Genomic DNA, 20,901 nt, shown 5'->3' on the forward strand with positions numbered 1-20,901 from the left:
TGTGATTGACAAAAGTCTGTCTTAAATAGTGTTTAAGTCCAGAAAATGTAAGATTTTAGGTGTAATTTTAGAGGATCATGTAGGAAGCAGATGTGTTCACAAGGTTGTCTCCCTGAATTTCTTCATCACTGGATTACTGAGAACTAAGAGGGGCCATCGATGTGACTCTGCTGTGAAAAAGTCAGATGTCAGAAAGCAAGGCCAGGTGTTATGTCAGCACATTATTATTACCATCGCTGCTCTTACATCATTTGTGCAGAGAGCAGCATGGGACTAAGATGTGTGTAATTTCTATTGTTATTTCCCAAAGGTGCTTCACAATGAATGTCTCATTGATCTTGTTACAGCAAGTCCTATAAAATTCTTTTAAGAATATCTCTATGTTCTTTCATTTTTTTATACACAGAGATTATTTTTGAAAAGAGTTTAATTTTTTAATTTACATTTTTAAAAACGCTCTGTAAAAGGCTGATAAAATGCAATGAGTTCTAATGCCTTCTTCAGAAAGTGGTGGGCAAACACAGGTGCTTTCCCGGGCACACCTGGAGCCTCTACCTGGGCTTAGGGCCAGTGGGAGGAAATGTGATGGCTCTGGGCTCTGTCTACTTCATCAGAACTGATAACCAAGATATGAGAAATCTGGGGGAAACTTTATAGTAGATAATAAAGTGCGGCTTTTAAATGACAGTAAAATTTATGAATGTTCACTCATATTCTTATAAACCTGAATCGCTGCCTTCAGCTTCCCTACATAATGTGGAACAAGTTAGATGAATTTCCCAGGATAACAGTGTGAATTGGAAACAATTCAAAATTTTACTGATATTTATCAGAGAGGAGATGAGCACATATTTAATCCTTTGAAAATTCACTGGCTGACTTTGTACGTTTTTCATCTGGTCCGTCATAATGGTGTTGATCAGTTTCCCCTTTCTGGAACTACTAGTGACCTTAAAGCAAGGAGCCTGTGGCACCTCCATAGTTAGAGAGATTGGCCACTCATTGGTATTCGGCAGAGGAGAGTGTCCAGAAAAAATCTAAAGCATGATGACATCTCTAAAGAAAATGAGTATCTATTTATAGCTTAATTTCTGTTTATTGCTTTGCAAACTGGCTACCAAAAAATTGACTTTACTTTTTGACTCTTTCCACTGAGAGGAAGTATACCCATTGTTTCCTATGTGATATTCTTCCATAACCAGGTAGAAGTAAGTTGTCCAAAGGAGATGGCGTGGAAGGTCAACATGTACCGTGGATACCTGGCTATCTGCCACCCTGAGGAGCAGCAGCTCAGCTTCATCGAGCGCCTGGTGGAAATGGCCAGCAGCTTGGCCATCCGCGAGTGGCGGCGGCTGCCCCATGTGGTGTCCCACGTGCACACACCTCTTCTTCAGGTGGGTCCCTCATAGCAGAGCTCCTCCTGTCCAGGCTTAGGTCCATAAGCTGAGCTGGACGGGAGAGGAAACTCCTTCCACTTGTTGTTTCCCATTTAAACTCACCCTCGGTGAAAGGAAGGCCAGAGTCAAAACAGAGAGGACTAAAATGTTGCGTCTCATTTTTGGTGCTTCCAAGGGATTTAGGTGACAGAAGCCGTCCCACAGGAGTGATCTTGATGATTTTCATTTTTGCTTTAGGAATATTCTTTAATGCCCACTTTACCACCATCAGTGTGATGCCACTGTTCAGTCTGAAAAGGTCTCTCCTCCTCTTGAGACTCTTAAGACTGCAGTTAAATAGGCTGTGCCTTGGCTTCTTCCTTTGTGTATCGTCTTCAGTATTTCTGACAATTTGTTCAGCCACACTAGCCACCATTCAGTGGCTCAGATCTAAAGGGTCTCTCCCCACAGCGCCTTGTGCACACTGCCCTTCTCCATGGAACATGCCTCTTTCCATCCTCCCAGCCCCAATGCGTGCGCGCGCGCGCACACACACACACACGCACACACACACACACACACACGCACACGAAGGGCTGTGTCAGCTCTTGTCCTCTTTTATCTGGCACCTGGCATGGAGCAGCTCCCAGTGTTATTGAATGAGTAAAACTATAGGCAGAATGGTCATACTTTTTTCCTCTTGAAAGAGTAGTTTTGAGACTTAAACTGCTATATTGATTTTTATAGTGTAGTTTTTTATAGATTTTTTAAATGATATAGTTATTTATTAATATACTTAGATTATTTTGTCGTTGTCATAGTGAACCAGAAGTTCATTGAAGCAATTAATCGCTTTGTTTTGATATTTTTCCTTTTTGTATCTATTATTTTTGGTTTTTTCTCAAGGTGTGCACTAAGGTAGTGTTATTTTGCAGGTATATAACATCTCTAATCTAGTTTATTAAGATATTCTAAAGCCTTTATTTAAAGTGGACTTTTTCTTCCACATCCTCTAAAAGGGCAAAGATGGGTTGCATGTCGTAGCTGTTAGGAAAAAAGTTATTGCATGAACATAGGAAAAAGTTGTCAATGCAAGAAATATTGAGAATGACTGAGTATTATTATGGATGAATGACTAAGTATTGCTATGAATAACACAGTTGTGAATAAATAGAAATTATTGTGTGGTTATATATTCAAAGTACAGAGTATAAAATGCAGTATTTCAGACAATCCTGATTCAGGAATTTTGGAAGTGAAATTAAAGGCAGTTTCTCTTCCACTGCTGTGGTCACAGTTGATACTCAGTTATTTGTTGATTAGTTTGGTTACAAAGCTGACTGCATTTAGAGAGATGACTTCCTCCCCCAAGTAGCACTATCAACCAGCATAGCTGAGAAATCTTATAGAAAACAAAGACATAAGAATGATTTTATGGAAACGATTCAGTTTGATCATTCAGTAACTATTAATTTTAGGGTCTGAGGAGTTTGAGGAGGTAGAAAGGATGAGCTCAGAGAAGTGTTTATTTTAAAAAAATTAAATATAAGTACCTTTTTTCAAAACCTATAAACGTTAAAACAATGCCTAATTTTTTGAAATATTTATCATGTTTTAATAAGTTATAATGTATTTCGAACTACAGCTTGTGTCTGTCCCCCCTCCTCCTCAACTACCACCCCTCAAAAAAAATCACTGAGGGGAAAAGTTTTGGTGCTTTTGCACAGCAACATTCCTGTCTAACTGACTCTAGGACCCCAGACTTATGATAGGGATTTTAGATGGTGTGTCTACCCCTTTGGCCTACTGAAAACATCAGTACTGGGCTCCTGGATCAGCCACTAGTCAGGAAGAAACACAGAGTCTGAGCGCTGTTGCAGAGGGAGTGACTCTGCTGTCATGTTGTCCAGAAGAGCAGCATAAGGGCCTCTGAAGTTTTACTTCTTCATAGCAGCAATGGGCACAAAGGGGGAAATTGTTAAAACCAACCTTTCACAACTCTGAAATTTAAAGATTTGCAGTAATCCAGGGAGCATTTAAGGAAAAACGGCTGTATTTCAGTAAGAATAACAAGGTTTGTGGCATTTAATTGTCCTATTTCCATTACCCCTCTCCCCAGCTCTGCCTTGAAAGCCAACGGCTTCCAACCATAGTAGCTGTGAAAACCAGCCTAGCAGCCACCAGTGGAAGACAGTACAGATTTAGAGACCCCCGAAAAAGAACCCAGCCCCAGAATGCTGGCACTGTTTAACCAGCACTACAGCTCTTAGAAAAACCCTATTCACAGGGTTTGTCTCTATTTGACCTGACTCAGAGCTCGCTCAGTAGAGAAAGTCATATGTGAGAGCGTTTGTCAGAAATAGTCCCTGGCAGTTGTTTAATATCACAGCTGCCTGAGGTAGCAACACCAGTCCCAGGAAAGCGAAGATTAGAAAATGAGTTGTCTATATCATTGTGAAAAGCTTTAACGTATTCCTGGGAATGTAGAAGACCACATACACATACATCCTGTGCACACATGCTCAGGAGAGACTTGAGAAGATCCTAAGCTTTCACCTCTGGCTGACCTTGGGGCTCTGTATAAGTGGGAAGTAAAGGCTGAGGCAGAATTGAAGATTGCCTGGCTGAGGGATGAGGGCATGCCGCAAAAGGCACACAGAGCCTTATCATTTCAGGTCTTTACGGAAATCTCTGTCTAATCATTTGCTGACCAGTAAGCTAACTGAGCAGAGACTCTAGTGGTTACATTCTACAAAGACCACAGACTTTATAGAAGTAGTTCAAAATTTTTTTTTTTTTGTGGTACGCGGGCCTCTCACCGTTGTGGCCTCTCCCGTTGCGGAGCACAGGCTCCGGACGCGCAGGCTCAGCGGCCATGGCTCACGGGCCCGGCTGCTCCACGGCATGTGGGATCTTCCCGGACCGGGGCACGAACCTGCGTCCCCTGCATCGGCAGGCGGACTCTCAACCACTGCACCACCAGGGAAGCCCAGTTCAGGAATATTTGAAAAAGTTTTATCTGACCTATAAGCACATGAAAAAAATGCTCAACATCATTAGTCATTAGGCAAATGCAAATCATAACCACAATGAGATACCACTTTATACACATTAGCATAGCTAGAATGAAAAAGGTAATAGCAAGTATTGGTGAGGATGTGGAGAAAAATGGAATCCTCGTATGTTGCTTGTAGGATGGTAAAATAGTGCTTGCTCTTTGGAAACAGTCTGACAGTTTCTCAAAATATTAAACATGGAATTACCATAGGCTCAACAATTTCACCCATAGGTGTAAATCTAAGAGAAATTAAAACTTTCCACAAAAACCTGCACACAAATGTCTATAGTGTTAATAGTCATAATAGTCAAAATGTGGAAATACTCCAAATGACCATCAGCTGATGAATGAATAAATTAAAATGGTATATTCATGCAATGGAGTATTACTCAGCAGTAGAAAGGAATGAAGTACCAGTATGTGTTACAGCATGGGTAAACCTTGAAAGTATGCTAAGTGAAGAAGCAAGACACAGAAGGCCACATATTGTATGATTCCATTTATATGAAATGTCTAGAATAGACAAATCCATAGAGATAAACAGTAGATTAGTGGTTGTCACCTTCTAGGGGAGGAAGAGTGGAGAGAGGCTACCCTGTGGGCTTCTTTCTATAACTAGATAGGGTTGATGGTCATATAGCTCTAGGAAAAATATACATGGTCGCTGAGTTACAATTTTTTGACTTTATGATGGTGTGAAACAATTTTTTGACTTTATGATGGTGTGAAAAAAAATATATATACAATCTATATTCAGTAGAAACCATAGTTTGAACACTGAATTTTGACCAGACCAGCGTATGTGGTATGATACTCACGTGGTGCTGGGTAGTGGTACCAAGCTTCAGCTCCTGGTCGGCCATGCAGTCACGAGGGTCAACAAGCACATGCTTACAGCTATTCTGAACCCATACAACCATTCTGTTTTTCACTTTCAGTACAGTTGTTACTAAATTATAAGAGAAGGTCAACACTTTATTACTAAATAGACTTTGGGTTAGATAGTGTGAATGTTTTAAAGCACATTCAAGTTGGCTGGGCTAAGCTAGGGTGTCTGGTAGGTTGGGTGTGTTAAATGCATTCTCAACGTCAGGTATTTTCCACTTAGGGTGAGTTTATTGGAACATAACCCCTTGGTAAGTTGAGGAAGATCTGTCCTAAAAACTACTGAACTGTACACTTTAAAAGGTGATTTCGATGATGTTTCAATTATACCTCAGTAAGGCTCTTATAAAACAAATATCCCATTGTTCTATTTTCGGTAAGCTTTTGGTGGAAGGATGAGATAAAGGTTTCAGAAACTGGAATGTAATGAATTAAACTTAAATGTAATGAAGTATAGCTGGAAAACATAAATTCCTAAATTTTTAAAATTAAGATGAAACAGAAGGATACTGAGTACTGAACTTGGTGCTGTGTTTGGGGATTCAAACAATTTAAAACTTTCTGCCTCAAAAGAGAATTAGGCTGGAGGGAGGTGACATATCCATAAGAAACAAAATTTTAAGAGGGAGTCTATGATTTAGTGCCATGTGGTAGGACAGAAAATAAATACAAGGATTTAGAGAAGGGAAAAGTCCCTGTGGGAGAGCAGGTGAAGCTTGACAGGTAGAGTTTGAATAGGCTCGGAATTGTGGCCAAGGCCTCCCCGTAAGGAGAGGGCACCATAAATTTGGAGCCAGCAACACATCTGGGGTTTAAAGGGTAGTGACCTGGACAGATTTATAGGGATGTGATGCAAATGCATGTATCAGCCCAAAGAGATCATTAGAACCATGTTCTGAGATGCCTTGACGTGGCTCCGGGCTTCAAATGTTCATGGAAGTAAAGCTTGAGGGCAGGGGGACCAGGCTGTTCTGGTCTTAGGCGTCGGTAGACAAAGAGCCACACTTAGCTGGTGGCAAAGGGAACAGAAAAAGGATAGTTATGGGGGGGCGGGGGGAGTCGGTGTTCTCCAGGCCCCAGTGTCACAGCAGCCACAGAGCAGAGGCGTTAAAATGGGGGATGGGGACAGGGACCACGAGAGTAGCGTTTGAGGTATGGAGTAAGTTAAACGTGGCATCTGAGGCACAGCGCTTCCTTTGGTAATTGAATCGTGAGCTCTTCACAGTGAGGATTCCTGACTGACTCTGGTTTGTTATCCTCCTGCAATCTTAATGCTCACTGTGGAATCTCTTACGCTGGTCCCTTTTAGGCAGCCCAACAAATCATTGAACTTCAGGAAGCCGCTCAAATTAACGCAGGCTTACAGCCCACCAACCTGGGAAGGAACAACAGCCTGCATGACATGAAGACAGTGGTGAAGACCTGGAGGAACCGGCTGCCCATCGTGTCTGACGATTTGTCCCACTGGAGCAGCGTCTTCATGTGGCGGCAGCATCATTACCAGGGTAAACCTACCTGGTCCGGCATGCATTCATCATGTAATTTTCCAGACACCCCACTGTTCTGGTTTCATGTCTTGGTTATGTTTTGTTGTTTTGTTTTTTTTTTTTTCTTTTACCGGATTTTCCTTTTTTTGGCATGGTAGTTGGTGGTTGTTATGACAGGGTAAAGATGAAGGTGGTGAAAGATGGGAAGAATTTCCCCCTACCTGTTCCCTTTTTCCAGCTAAAACAGACGTGCTGCTGGACACTGTTGCAGCAGGGGCACATGCCAGTGGGATCACAGCCTGGGTTGTGGCCCTCTGTTTTTTGAAGCCCCCTGAGGAAGAGCTGCGCTCAGGTGGCAGCATGTAGCCTCTTTCACCTGCCCTGGTCCCCTCTGCTCTTCCCCTCAACTGCCAGGCATCTGTTTGTTCAGAGCGACCTTCATGGTTTAGTTAGCCAAGACGGTAACACCCAACTCAAGAGTTAGTGCTTCTTAGATCTTCCTTTTGATACAGAATACGAGGAAAAGTAATGAGGGTTTATCACAGAGCTTACCATTGCATAAGCCATGTGTGTTTGTTTTTCATTTTTTATTTAAGCCTTATTGTGGAACACTTTGAAAAATGTTTGACATGGACTGAAAACTCATTTCTTTGCTCTCTAGCTATTGTAACTGCCTATGAGAATAGTTCTCAGCATGATCCAAGTTCAAACAATGCTATGCTTGGGGTTCACGCGTCGGCTTCAGCAATCATCCAGTATGGAAAAATTGCCCGAAAACAGGGACTGGTCAATGTAGCTCTGGATATATTAAGTCGTATTCATACTATTCCAACCGTCCCTATCGTGGATTGCTTCCAGAAGATTCGGCAGCAAGTCAAATGCTACCTGCAACTGGCAGGCGTCATGGGGAAGAACGAGTGTATGCAGGTAGAGTGCCAGCCGGACCCTGTGCCTGCCCGCCCACGCCCAGGAGGTCTGGGGAGGAATGAAGGGTCCATGTGGAAACGCCTGGTTCAGACAACAGGGAAAGAGGCTAGAACTTTACAAACACAGCTCTGGTCTTGGGGAACAGTCCTGCCAAAACAAGAAAGGGACAGGAAGCCGCTCGAGTATTTGAATGAATTATACGTGATGGTCTCTATTCTACTTGGTTAATGTAGTTAAGGAAAGAAAATTAAAAACTGCAGAACTAGGAGGGTATATGGTAGATTTGGGCTATGTTCAGAGGAATATTAATAAAAACAATGAAACTGACTAGATACGGTAAAGCTTTGGAGAAAATAATACCATTACGGTGTCTAGAACTGAATTTGCATTTAGTGATTGAGTTTAAATACTACTTGTTAGTCAGCAAATATTCACGGTGGGCAAGCCTGTTGTCAATTTAAAGTATATTTGTCAATGACCTTTCGGAGTTGCTACATAGATCAATATTTTAATAAAGTTTTTATATTATTGTCTAGAAAATTCAAGAACTTTTTTTCTGTTTTTAATAAACAGGGCCTTGAAGTTATTGAATCTACAAACTTAAAATACTTCACAAAAGAGATGACGGCTGAATTTTATGCACTGAAGGGAATGTTCTTGGCTCAGATCAACAAGTATGTATATTATATAGATGGAGGATAAGAGAAAGACTCATCAGATTATTTAAATAGTTATTTATAACTTGAAGCCAATGTGAAGATCAAGCTAGAAATTGATATGACTTAGTGACAGTTGTCAGGGATGATATTTCAAATATTGTACCTCTAGGAAGGTAATAATTTGCAGCAAATTGACGGGCCAGCTTGAGTGTAGTACTTAAAAAACTTTTTAAACATGAATTGCTTGAACAGAGAACTGCTGATTACATGGATTCGTTGCCCCAGTTTCTCAGCATGCCATTTTGGAACAGAGTTGATTCCTTTTTTTTTTTTTTTTTAAATAAATTTATTTTATTTCATTTATTTTGGTCTGCATTGGGTTGCTGTGTGTGGGTTTTTCTCTATTTGCGACAAGCAGGGGCTACTCTTCATTGTGGTGCGTGGGCTTCTCATTGTGGTGGCCTCTTGTTGCGCAGCACAGGCTCTAGGTGCACAGGCGTGTGGGATCCTCCTAGACCAGGGCTCGAACCCGTGTCCCCTGCATGGGCAGGCGGATTCCTAACCACTGTGCCACGAGGGAAGCCCCCAGAGTTGATTGCTTTTATGGAGATGATTCTTGCTTTAGAGCAGGGGTCAGTCAACTGGAAAACAGTATGGCAGGTCCTCAGAAAACTAAACAAAAAATTATTATATGGCCCAGCAATTCCACTCCTAGGTATTTACCCAAAAGTGTTGAAAACAGGAACTCAAGTGGGTAGTTGTTCGTGAAGGTTCACAGCAGCACTGTTTACTATAGTCAGAATATCGAAACAACTCAAGTGAATGGATAAACAAGATGTGGTGTATACAAACACTGGAATATTATTCAGCATAAGGAGGAAGGAAGTGTTAACATGTGCTATAGCGTGGATGAACCTCAGAAACACAATGCCGATTGAAAGAATCCAGACAAAAAAATCACAGTGTGATTCCATTAATAAAAAATGTGCAGAGTAGATAAATCCATAGAGACAGAAAGCAGGTCAGTGGTCACCAGGGCTGGAGGTTGGGGGAATGGAGAGTGACTGCTTCATGGGTCGGGGTTTTCTGGGGTGATGAAAATGTTTGTGGCCTACATAGAGGTGGCAGTTGCACAACATTTTAAAGGTACCAAATGCCATGGAACTATTTACTTTAAAATGGTTGATTTTATGCTAAATGATGTTCACCTAAAAAAATTTGTTTTGATTTTGTGTCTTCACAGGTCTGAGGAAGCAAACAAAGCCTTTTCTGCAGCTGTGCAGATGCACGATGTGCTGGTGAAAGCTTGGGCCATGTGGGGCGATTACCTGGAAAACATCTTTGTGAAGGAGCGGCAGCTGCATCTTGGAGTGTCTGCCATTACCTGTTACCTGCATGCGTGCCGGCATCAGAATGAGAGCAAATCAAGAAAATACTTAGCCAAGGTGAGACTGAAAGAATTAGCTTTGACCGAAGACCACCCGGTAGCCTTTAAGTTTAGATGAAAATTCAGCAACTTACTGATCTGTGCTGGGCATGAGGCATTTCTTCATGCCTTACCTCTCATTTCCCTTCACCTTTTGAAGTATAGTCCACAGTTCTCCTTCAGGCTGAAAAATGGAGGCCTGGACATACTTGGAATCAAAGGTCTTCTAAGCAGCAAAACTGAACCTAGAGTCTGGGTCTTAGGACTCAAGTCCAGTGTTTGCTGTGGGACCTCACATTGGACAAAGATTCCTGCAGACTGCTGAGGGGTCTGCCCAGAGAGCTTACCTGCTAGACACCTGTTAGATTCTGATCTCTCACCTGCAGGGACCATGCACACAGTCACAGAGCCGGTCAGCTCTAGTCACAGGTGACGTTGAATCCCCTGGTTTCTGCACACACTGCAGGGTGAGGTCTCAGTCACCTGCATTGTCATCCGCGGGGCCCCCAGTACAGTGCCGGGCACAAGGCCGGTATTGACCTGGGCCCAGTGGGGGGCCACTTGAGCCCAAGTGTCCTCCCCAGTTTTGAGCCTTCTCAGCCCTCCCGGGAAAGACATCAATACAACTCAGACTCCATTCTTGCAGAAACTTAAGAATACTTTCTGCTTTTATGTTTTATCCATTAAAGGTTAGGAGTTTTTAGAATTCCTTGGTTTAACATCAGAATTTGGATTGAACATCAGCACCTAGTAGTTAAAGCTGACTATAGAAACAGACTGACTGTAGTCACACCAGGAAACCACCTCACTGTCTTGACTCCAGGTTTGCTTGTTTTTAGATGTAATTGTTTCAGATGTCCCTGGACACCAGGCTGCCAACACAGGGCCTACCTGATACTAGGGTGGTTGTCACCTGAGATCTTTAGCAGAAGCCCATTTTGTTCTGGGGAGATTGCAAGTGTGGAGTAGCAGGCTGAAACCCCTTGGGGTCACACTGGCCACCACTAGCCAGCCGACTGGGTCAGTTACTAGTGGGCATTAAAGCTAAATCTGGATGAAAGCTATATTGAAATTTTCAGTTTTATTCATAAGATTTACGTTTAGGTTTAGCAATATTGTTGGGCCTTTTATAGATATTTTCCCACAATGCCAGTGAAGTTACTCTATATGGTATTTTAATGTGGGAGGAAAGGTCACTTGATCAGAGCCTTAGAATTTTCATTCAACTCTAGAATTTTCCCTTCTGTCTTAGGTGCTGTGGCTCTTGAGTTTTGATGATGACAAAAATACTTTGGCAGATGCTGTCGACAAGTACTGCATCGGTGTGCCACCCATCCAGTGGCTGGCCTGGATCCCACAGCTGCTCACCTGTCTGGTTGGCTCCGAGGGAAAGCTGCTTTTGAACCTGATTAGCCAGGTGGGAATAGCAAGGCATCTTTGATCACAAAAAAATTGTCTTCATTTCACATCCTTTTTTTTTCCAGAAAGGAAATGCGCATGCTCAAAGAGAGATGGGAAGACGTACACAATTAGATATCACTTGATATAAAGCACAATTGAAAGTGACTGAAGAATATATCAGGGTTGGCGTGGAATAATCTGCTAGAGTTACAGTGTTAAAATGGTCATTTCTTTCCTTGAACGTGTTGCCACGTAAGATACATGTAAAATAAACATTCTCTTAAAATGTAAGGTCACTAGTGAGTACTCAGTTACTCACAGTGAGTGTGTATCTGGTTGATACTTTATGGCTGAAATCCCATCGTGTACTAGTTGCTCTTCAGAGCTTCCCTCCGGAAGAAAACTCAGCCCAGCTGTGGTATTTATTGCCCTTTGTACAGTTAGTTGTTCAGCCGCAGCTGTCGAGGCTGCAAGTTGTGTGCGCTGGGTGGGCTTGGGGAGTCGGACAGACTGGGGCCCGGGGTCCTGTAGAAGGGCCCTCATTACCCTTATTTTGAGAGTGGCTCCAGATTGTCCCTCTCCTGCGAAGAGACCCGGGGGGGGGGGGGCCTGAACAATAGGGATTTGGGTACAGTCGGCCTGGGATCGAGTGCCTTTGACTGCGCTGCTGCTTATAAAATTGCAGCCATATGTGTAATTTTCACATGTGAGCAGCGTCATAGCCGAGCATTTGGGGACATGCTGCTTGTTCATCGTTCTGTCTGTTCTTCACATGGGGTGCATCATCCACACGGTGCCCAGAAGTGGTTTTCTTTTTCCCTTGAGCGCTTGCAGCTGTGTTCCTGGGTACTGACTGTTGTTTCGCTTGGAGCTGATCTGTCAAGGTGCAGACTCCCTTTACTTGGTGTTGTCACTCATTGAATATCTCTTACTGTACGTTAGCCAGCCTCCCTGTGGCAGAGCTGGGTAATGTCTGCTCAGCCCTTTTGAAGGAGCCATACAACCCCAATTTGGTAAAACCGGCATGTCTTACCTTAAAGAGAAAAAGTTCAGTCTCCTCCTTCCTGCAGTTACGCAGAGTAAAGTTACTCGCTAGTGAGCCTTGTTGTCAGTTAGAATCAGCTCACAGTTCCTGGTGAATCAAGACTGGTGTCATTTTGTGTTTTCCTGTCATTTGCCCGAGTGAGATCCAGGGACTTGAGTGTTTGTCATCCTCATATTAACTGAATCAAATGAAAGTGTGGTTTCCCTCTGTCATCAGTAGTCCTGGGGCAGAACTGATGAAGTACACCATGTTGCTCTTTCTTGGATATTTTAAAGCTAAACTAGATGTTTGACTTGCTGTTTAATCCGGCCTCGTGTGTATTAGGTCGGTGGTGTGGCCAAGTGCAGGCCAGCATCCCACTCATGATTGACTGTCTCAGAGCAGGTTGGACGAGTGTATCCCCAAGCCGTCTACTTTCCCATCCGGACCCTGTACCTGACCCTGAAGATAGAGCAGCGGGAGCGCTACAAGAGCGGTACGTCTCTGGGGGGTGCAGTGGCCAGGTCCCCACTGCCGCGGACACATGCTCGCTTGCAGCTCCTTTCCAGCATGTGGGCTGGTCTTGTGTTTAGTCCCTGAGAGGACAGTGGGTCTGGAAGATAAAACCTGATCTCCCAGTGAAGTTTCTGGTTCTCCTTCGCCACAGCGTAAGAGGGTGTTCATCTACCTGAGTGATTCGATCCCTAAGTAGAAAAAAATATATGAAATTTTTAGGTATAGATAATTATAAAGTTGAACTTGCCTCATTAGTTATAAATGCATCCTGGTAAACATTATAAATGTCAGTTGCGGTGTTATAAGGAATATCTTCAGCTGTCAGGGGATCAGCATAGAAATCAATCTCACCAAATGTGTACTCGAAATAGAGGTTTATAATCTATATTGAATAGTTCTGGTGCATAAAGAAATAATTTAATGGTTTCAGTTACCCACTAAGCATGGTGCTTTGTAAACACCACGTTTACTTGCTTTACCACGTTTTTAATATGTAGACATTTATGCTGCGAGGCCAGAGTCTGGCTAGGAAGGTGACTCCATCCACTGGACAGTGGCAGCATCTTCTGGTCCTGCGCCGGGTGGGTGAGGACTGCACAGCGTGCTAGCTCCAACCTCCTGGGTACCTGGGTAGATTCGTGTTTTGGTCATTTGAAAGTTAAGATTTTTTTATTCTAAGAGAGCTGAAGCTAAAAGAATGAGCAAAGGAGGTTCTACAACATATTTCTTTTTTCCTTTTTTAAAAAATTTATTTATTTATTTATTTTTGGCTGCCTTGGGTCTTCATTGCTACGTGCGGGCCTTTTCTAGTTGCGGCGAGTGGGGGCTACTCTTCTTTGCAGTATGCAGTCTTCTCATTGCAGTGCTTCTCTTGTTGAGGAACACGGGCTCTAGGCATGTGGGCTTCAGTAGTTGTGGCACACACAGGCTCAGTAGTTGTGGCTCGCGGTCTCTAGAGCACAGGCTCAGTAGTTGTGGCGCACGGGCTCCGTGGCATGTGGGATCTTCCCGCGGCATGTGGGATCTTCCCGGACCAGGGCTCAAACGCGTGTCCTCTGCATTGGCAGGTGGATTCTTAACCACTGCACCACCAGGGAAGTCCCTACAACATATTTCTTATATAGTGAGTGACTGTATTTTTTTTTTTTTTTTTTTTTTTTTTTTTTGCGGTATGCGGGCCTCTCACTGTTGTGGCCTCTCCCGTTGCGGAGCACAGGCTCCGGACGCGCAGGCTCAGCGGCCATGGCTTACGGGCCCAGCCGCTCCGCGGCATGTGGGATCTTCCCGGACCGGGGCACGAACCTGTGTCCCCTGCATCCACAGGCGGACTTTCAACCAGTGCGCCACCAGGGAAGCCCGAGTGACTGTATTTTTCAAAGATGGCATTTTATACATGTGGTTTGGTTTACCTAGATGAAAACATGTAGGCTGACTTGTTAACTACTAGATTCTCTGAGCTCTAATACAAGGAATGAATTTTGAAATGTTCTGCCAGACATTTAAAAAAATGTTCAAACTTCCACTGAAGTTAGAGAGTCCAGTGAAGCCTGCACACCCTCACCCAGACCCACCAGTTACGTGCTGCCATACCTGCTTTCTCTCTCAACACATACGCCTCCTGGAACCACTGGAAGCCCAGTTGTAGGGGCTGCGCTCTCCGCAGCGCCCTCTCCTTAGAGCCAGGGCGCTTCCCGCACAGCCCCTGGGAAGCGCCCCGGGATGTGTCCCACGCCGGCAGGAACCAGCGTTCCTTTGGCCGGTGGGTCCTTAGAGCACCGACTCTCCCATCAGTCAGTTTGGCGCTGACATTGGCGTTGTGTGTGTTGCTCTCAGATTCTGGACAGCAGCAGCCAAGTTCAGTGGGTAACCAGTCCCATTCTGCATCAGATCCAGGGCCCATAAGAGCCACGGCCCCCATGTGGCGCTGCAGCCGAATCATGCACATGCAGCGGGAGCTGCACCCGACCCTGCTGTCTTCCCTGGAAGGCATCGTCGATCAGATGGTCTGGTTCCGGGAAAACTGGCACGAGGAGGTATGTGATGTGGTCTCGGGGGTGCTGGCATCCTGCGGAGGGGATGGATCGTTTGGAATGCTTTCATGGCCATGTTCTCTTGAGACTACCTGCCTGGTTGTGTATATGTTTGTTGTTGGATTGAACGGTGGAACAGCAAATACTTCAGGTCTGCACGCTAGCGCTGCCTTAATATTGGAAGCAGAAGACTTCAAAAGAAGATGAGATTGAGAAAGCCATTTCTGGCCTTAAAATGCTTATTTTGTTCGCGTGTATGAGCTTAATCACTGAAATGCCACCAGTGACCAGGGAGCAGCGGTGGTGTGGGCAGGGCTCACTCACTGGCCGCTCGTCTCCAGGAGCTGGGAGCTGGTTCTCAGGCCACAACCTTAGTGGCGGTGATAGAATAATCAGGCTTTGTTGCCCAGATATTTGTCTGGTTGGCCACAAGCCCCCTCGTTAGTACTGTGTTATTTTGTGTGTGTGCAGAGTACACTGAAGTGATCTGAAAATAGGTTTTTTTCCTTGGTTGCTCAACAGAAAGGTATGTGTATGATGCAAAAAGTGGGGTCTTGGGTCTTTTTTTTTTTTTTTCTTTAAATGTTCAGGACAGTTGCTTCTCATTGTTAAGAACACAGCTCATGGCATGAGTGTCCGGGCGGCCCCCTGGTTCCGCACAGTCTGGTGCTGACGCCTGCTGTGCGCCAGGTGCCGAGAAGAGCTTTGTCAGTGGTGGGGCCGGGTGGGCGGGGCAGGTCCTTTTTGGTTGGTGGGTGGGTTGCTTGAATGGAGAGCTCTGTGTGCAAGCTGCCTCGGGTCTCTTTCCCCCAGGTTCTCAGGCAGCTCCAGCAGGGCCTGGCGAAGTGCTACTCTGTCGCATTTGAGAAAAGCGGAGCAGTGTCAGATGCCAAGATTACGCCCCATACTCTCAACTTCGTCAAGAAGCTGGTGAGCACGTTCGGGGTGGGTCTGGAGAACGTGTCCAACGTCTCGACCATGTTCTCCAGCGCGGCCTCCGAGTCCTTGGCCCGGCGCGCACAGGCCACCGCACAGGACCCTGTCTTCCAGAAGCTGAAGGGCCAGTTCACAACCGGTGAGTCCTGATCCAAGGGAGCTCCCACTCAACGTTTTTCCTCCATCTTAGCATCTAAGTTAACCACATCTGTTCGTTTTCATGAGCACAGTACTGGGCGAGCTGGTTAGACTGTGTTTAAAATACAGACTGGATCACAAGGAAACTGACATTCCCTGCCTGGGACTGCACGTCCTTCCCTCCTGTGAAAGGTCAAGGTTTCAGGGCCAGAGCACCGGGCTCCCTGTCAGGTTAGACACAGGGTTTTAGGACAGACCTGCTTCTGCTCCCCCGTCTCTCCTTCTGCTTGGTTTTCATGGGAAAACGCAACAGGGTAAGGTGAGGCAGTAAGACCCAACAGTGCAGGGCCCGAGGTGACAGGTAAGGTTCAGACCTGTAGTGGATTCTGGTGGCAAGATGATAAGGAGGTTGTGTTTCTAATCCTGTCCCCAGTTCAGGTTCATGCATTTCCCTAGACCCACAGGAGCCCCACCTCTTTCTGCATGATCTGAGGTGAACGGTCCAGTCTCGCTCAGCCCAAACCCTCATCTGTCGTAGGGACCCTCGTCCCCCCAGTGTACACACAGGCACAGCTGCATCCCCTGGAGCTCGTGCTTGTGTGGTCTGTCATCCTCTGAAAAAGAAAGAGTCTGAGATGAAAGTTTCATGGAAACCATCATATATTACTTGAAAGAAGTGATATTTAATGTATCTTTATTTTAAAATATCCAGATCATTAAATCAAATGTGGTCTGAAATAGAGAATTAGAAGTGGAACAAATCATCCGGATTCTGATGTGAAAAAAATGACAAACACTGAAACTTGAAAGAAGGACAGCTATGAGGCTCTGACCAGCCACAACGTGTAGCGAGTTTCAGATACTTAAATCAAGAGCTGTCCAACGCCTCTTGTCATGTGCCCCCAGGGAGGACCGTCTCTGGGTTTTAGCACTGTGTTCTGGTCTAGAAAGTGGAGGAGAGTTGTTCCTCCATCTCCAGCAACATTGAATGCATTGGGTACTAGCTCCAAGTCTTTAAGGAGGTAGAAGGGAGTTCAAAACAGTACATTAAATTTATCTCAGAGAAGACTTATTTACAAGCAAAAACTTATACCCAAGTGTTGATAGCCGCTTTATTTGTAATAGCTCTAAACTGAAGTCCACCCAAATGCCCCTCTAAGGAGAATGGATACACAACGTGTGGTATTTCCATACTCATGTAAAGCAAATAAAGAGGAGTTAACAGCAGCTTAGGTGGACCTCGAAGAAATTACGCTGGATGCAGAAAGCCAGCCTCAAAAGGATTCCTGCTGCACGCTGCTTAAGTATGAGACACTTGTGAGATAGCGTAATAATCAAGATGGAGGCCAGAGTAGTGGGAGCCAGGCGTCAGGGATGTGGGCGGGGAGGTGGCTGTGGCTCTGAGAGGCTTTGGGCGTCCTTGGTGATGGACGGTGAGCATCTTGGTCACGGTGCTGGTTTGGCGCTCCCTACATGGCATCTCACGAAGACACACATGCACGCGCGCACACACAGGACACATATCTGAATCAGCCCTGGGGTTTATGCCAATGCCTTGGTTTCGGAAAGGGGTGTGTGGCCCTCTCTGTACATTTCTTTTCACTCCTGTGAATCTATATTCATTTCAAAATAAAAGTTAACGAAAAGTAACAAACAAAAATCCATTACATGAATGTCAGCTTGGTAACACCTTCCTGATCCAGAGCTGAGAAGGAGCAGCCCCTGTGTGCAGCTGCCTGCGTCCTGGCTGGGTGGCCTCTGCCGTAGCTCTGCCGGGGAGCCTGGGTGGAAACCTGCCTCCTCGTGTTGGTGCATGGGGACCTCTCCAGCCACCCGCTTGTGTGAAGTCATGCTAGAGTTAAAGGGAAACCAGAGAAATGCTGTGAAAAAAAACCCCACACAATAAAAGTGCATTGACTTTCAGGGGCTTCCCTGGTGGCACAGTGGTTAAGAATCCACCTGCCAATGCAGGGGACACGGGTTTGAGCCCTGGTCCAAGAAGATCCCACATGCTGCGGAGCAACTAAGCCCGTGCGCCACAACTACTGAGCCTGTGTGCCACAAGTACTGAAGCCCGTGCGTCTGGAGCCTATGCTCCACCACAAGAGAAGCCACCACTATGAGAAACCCGTGCACTGCGACGAAGAGTAGCCCCCGCTTGCCGCAACTAGAGAAAGCCTGTATGCAGCAACGAAGACCCAACGCAGCCAAAAATAAATAAATAATGTAATTTTTTTTTTAAAGTACATTGACTTTCATAAAACTGATGACCCTGTACACAATTGAGGTCACGCGTGGGCGTGATGATTAGAACTGCTGGAGTAGCCGGGTGCTGTGCTGAGGGCCTTAATGCGTGCTACCTTGTTTAACTTAATCCTTGAGGGTCCATGCTATTTATATCCGTCCTGTGACTTACAGTGCTTTGCTGCAGACTAGACGTGAGATGTGTCTGTTTCCTACCTGGGAGGTGCTTGAGCTGTGGTTTTTGTAGTGAATTAGAAATAGCCCAAATGACTAAAAATGTTTCTAATCATATTTTATTTTACAGATTTTGACTTCAGTGTTCCAGGTTCCATGAAGCTTCATAATCTTATTTCTAAACTGAAAAAGTGGATCAAAATTCTGGAGGCTAAAACCAAGCAACTTCCAAAATTCTTCCTCATAGAAGAAAAGTGCCGGTTTTTGAGCAATTTCTCAGCACAGACAGCTGAGGTAGAAATTCCTGGGGAATTTCTGATGCCAAAGCCGACACATTACTACATCAAGATCGCTCGGTGAGTGAGCCCGACCTGGCCCGGGATCACCAAAACCTTCCCCACAGACCCCCCAGGCAGACCTGGCCAGCGGGTCACACTGTTAATTCCCTCCCCTCTGCACTCCTTCCCCCAAAACGGGAGAGGACACAGTGTTGCTCTAGGATATGAGTACCTTTAAAGGGTCTGGTCTAACCACTGGGTTCAGTGTCTTGTTTGAGTCAAGCTTTTGTTTGCTCTCAAAAGAACCCTTTCTGAATCCCCATGGAACTTGACAAAGTATAGTTTCGCAGTCTTCTGTAAACTCAAAGCACAGGATTCAAAAGAATCAGACAATGGTCAAATTTACCAGAGCGAAGCAAGTTGCATCTCATTTAAAATGTAAAGTGAGCTGTGAAGGGGCGACCCTTAATGGTCAGGTGTTTCCTCCAAACCTGACCCGTCCTGGCCGCCCCCTCCCCCTCCTGCCGTCAGCGTGCTCAGGCCCACGGCCCACGCTCGCTCCTCGGGCACCTGGTCCTCTGCCCCAGCGCCAGCCAGTGGGGCCCGTGCCGTCGTGGCTGCTGGACTCCTCTGGGCCCGTTAGCGCCCGTCTCTGGCTGCTGAGGCTGGACCCTCGGCGTGCCTGTTTGAAACTTCCAGCTTCGCCTTCTCTTCCTCCTCTCGTTTTCCCTCCGATACTGTGGCACGACTACCTTGTCGCAGTGAGGTGGGGTGCAAATGACAAACCGCCTCTGTCGTACAGTCTGTTTCCAGGGCGGTTCTGACAGCCGCTTCTGTACAGCTCCATTTTCTTCTCAAAGGAAAGGCTTGGAAGTTGCGGCTTGGGGCGTTGGTGTCTGATTGTCCACTCCTCCCGGCAGGTTTATGCCCCGGGTGGAGATTGTGCAGAAGCACAACACGGCAGCCAGGAGGCTGTACATCCGCGGGCACAACGGAAAGATCTACCCATACCTGGTCATGAACGACGCCTGCCTGACGGAGTCGCGGCGGGAGGAGCGCGTGCTGCAGCTGCTCCGCCTGCTCAACCCCTGCTTGGAAAAGAGGAAGGAAACCACCAAGAGGCACTTATTCTTCACAGGTACCAGCACGGCCCAGGGGCTGCACAGCGACACCCGGCACCGGCAGCCTGTGCCGTCTGTGTCAGCAGCTGCGAGTCTCTGAGCCCCGCCAGGTGGGGGCAGGCGGTAGGCTGAGGGCTGGTGCCTGCAGGGGCCCTGCTCCTGGAGGGAGGGGACACCTCCACCCCTGGGGCCTGAGGCTCCTCCCCGCAGGACGGGCGCCCAATGAGGACTTGTCTGGAGAAGGAGGCCCTGGGCCCGTGCACACGGCCCTCCTCACTTCCCCAGGAATCTTCCCAGGCTCTGGTGATGCCCAGCCGAGGTGAGGGCTTGTTGGGCGTGTGCTCACGGCACGTGGCAGTTTTTAAGTGCAGTCTCAGATCTGCTCCGGGACACAGCCTGCAGTGTGTGGGCACCGCCTGAGGTGCTGCCTGGGAGTCAAGGAGCCCCGGGCAGGCCACAGAAATCTCAGGCAGGCAGCAACCAGCAACGTTGAGTGAGGTCTTCCCAGAACCGAGTTGTCGTGGGTGAATTGTGAGTCTGTAGTAAGGGGTGTAGATGAGCTGCCTGTAATCCCACCCAGAGGAGGGAGCTATTGTTAACTTCAGCATTAATCCCCAGTTTAGGAGCCCATTGCAACGCATATTATCTGGTCCTGTACGGAACTTTCTTCTGCTAGCTAAGTTGTGATCCAGCCTATTCTGACCTAAAATCTCTTGCTCTTAAGTTCAACATCCCCAAATAAGAAGTACATTAAAAAAAAAAAAAACAGGTCTGTAGAAAGCTGTGTGCATTTTCACACGAATGTAACGTGATCTACCGTGTTGGTCCCAGCTGTGCTAGTTGGTGTTCTTTGCTGCTTCCAAAGAAACAAGCTCCTGGTTAGCTCCAGGTGGTGGTCCGTGTATGTCCCCTGGAGTCCTGTAGGAATTTCTTCATGGGTTGAAGCCATGGCAACGGGCCAGTAGCCAAGCTTTAACTGGCGTTAGACTGAATCAACTCTCGATTAGAAGTCAGAGGCGTCGTGTGCCCACCGCCCGCCCCCCCGCCCCGCAGCCTGGCAGACTTGGCTCAGAGCTGTGCTGCTCAGCTCCAGAGCACTTGGCGGCACAGCCTCCTTGTTCTTCTCGTGAGGTTGCCTAGTGAGGCCTTCCTGGTCACCTGTGCCTTAAACGCAGGTCACAGGCGGCTTGGGCTCCGGCCCTGCTAGACGGAGCCTCAGGC

General features: G+C 46.2%; 1 protein-coding gene across 16 annotated transcripts in view; it reads left to right on the top strand.

The window, feature by feature from the left end:
- Positions 1-20,901, top strand: part of TRRAP (transformation/transcription domain associated protein) — a 110,966-nt gene that overhangs the window by 76,671 nt on the left and 13,394 nt on the right. For 10 of the 16 annotated variants that reach the window (XR_010934791.1, XM_067705566.1, XM_067705571.1 and 7 more), the window contains 11 exons: positions 1,203-1,394; positions 6,629-6,857; positions 7,468-7,733; positions 8,307-8,407; positions 9,636-9,837; positions 11,071-11,235; positions 12,649-12,739; positions 14,593-14,792; positions 15,603-15,864; positions 18,412-18,637; positions 19,480-19,697. Coding sequence is in view for 15 of the 16 variants with exons in the window: in XM_067705566.1 (XP_067561667.1) it covers positions 1,203-1,394; positions 6,629-6,857; positions 7,468-7,733; positions 8,307-8,407; positions 9,636-9,837; positions 11,071-11,235; positions 12,649-12,739; positions 14,593-14,792; positions 15,603-15,864; positions 18,412-18,637; positions 19,480-19,697 (2,152 nt within the window). In the remaining variant the exon portion in view is untranslated. The remainder of the gene's footprint in view (positions 1-1,202; positions 1,395-6,628; positions 6,858-7,467; positions 7,734-8,306; positions 8,408-9,635; positions 9,838-11,070; positions 11,236-12,648; positions 12,740-14,592; positions 14,793-15,602; positions 15,865-18,411; positions 18,638-19,479; positions 19,698-20,901) is intronic. The other 6 variants (XM_067705572.1, XM_067705578.1, XM_067705580.1 and 3 more) reach the window with 3 other exon arrangements.

This window comes from Pseudorca crassidens, chromosome 15 (genome assembly GCF_039906515.1).
Source record: "Pseudorca crassidens isolate mPseCra1 chromosome 15, mPseCra1.hap1, whole genome shotgun sequence".
Taxonomy (NCBI): Eukaryota; Metazoa; Chordata; class Mammalia; order Artiodactyla; family Delphinidae; genus Pseudorca; species Pseudorca crassidens.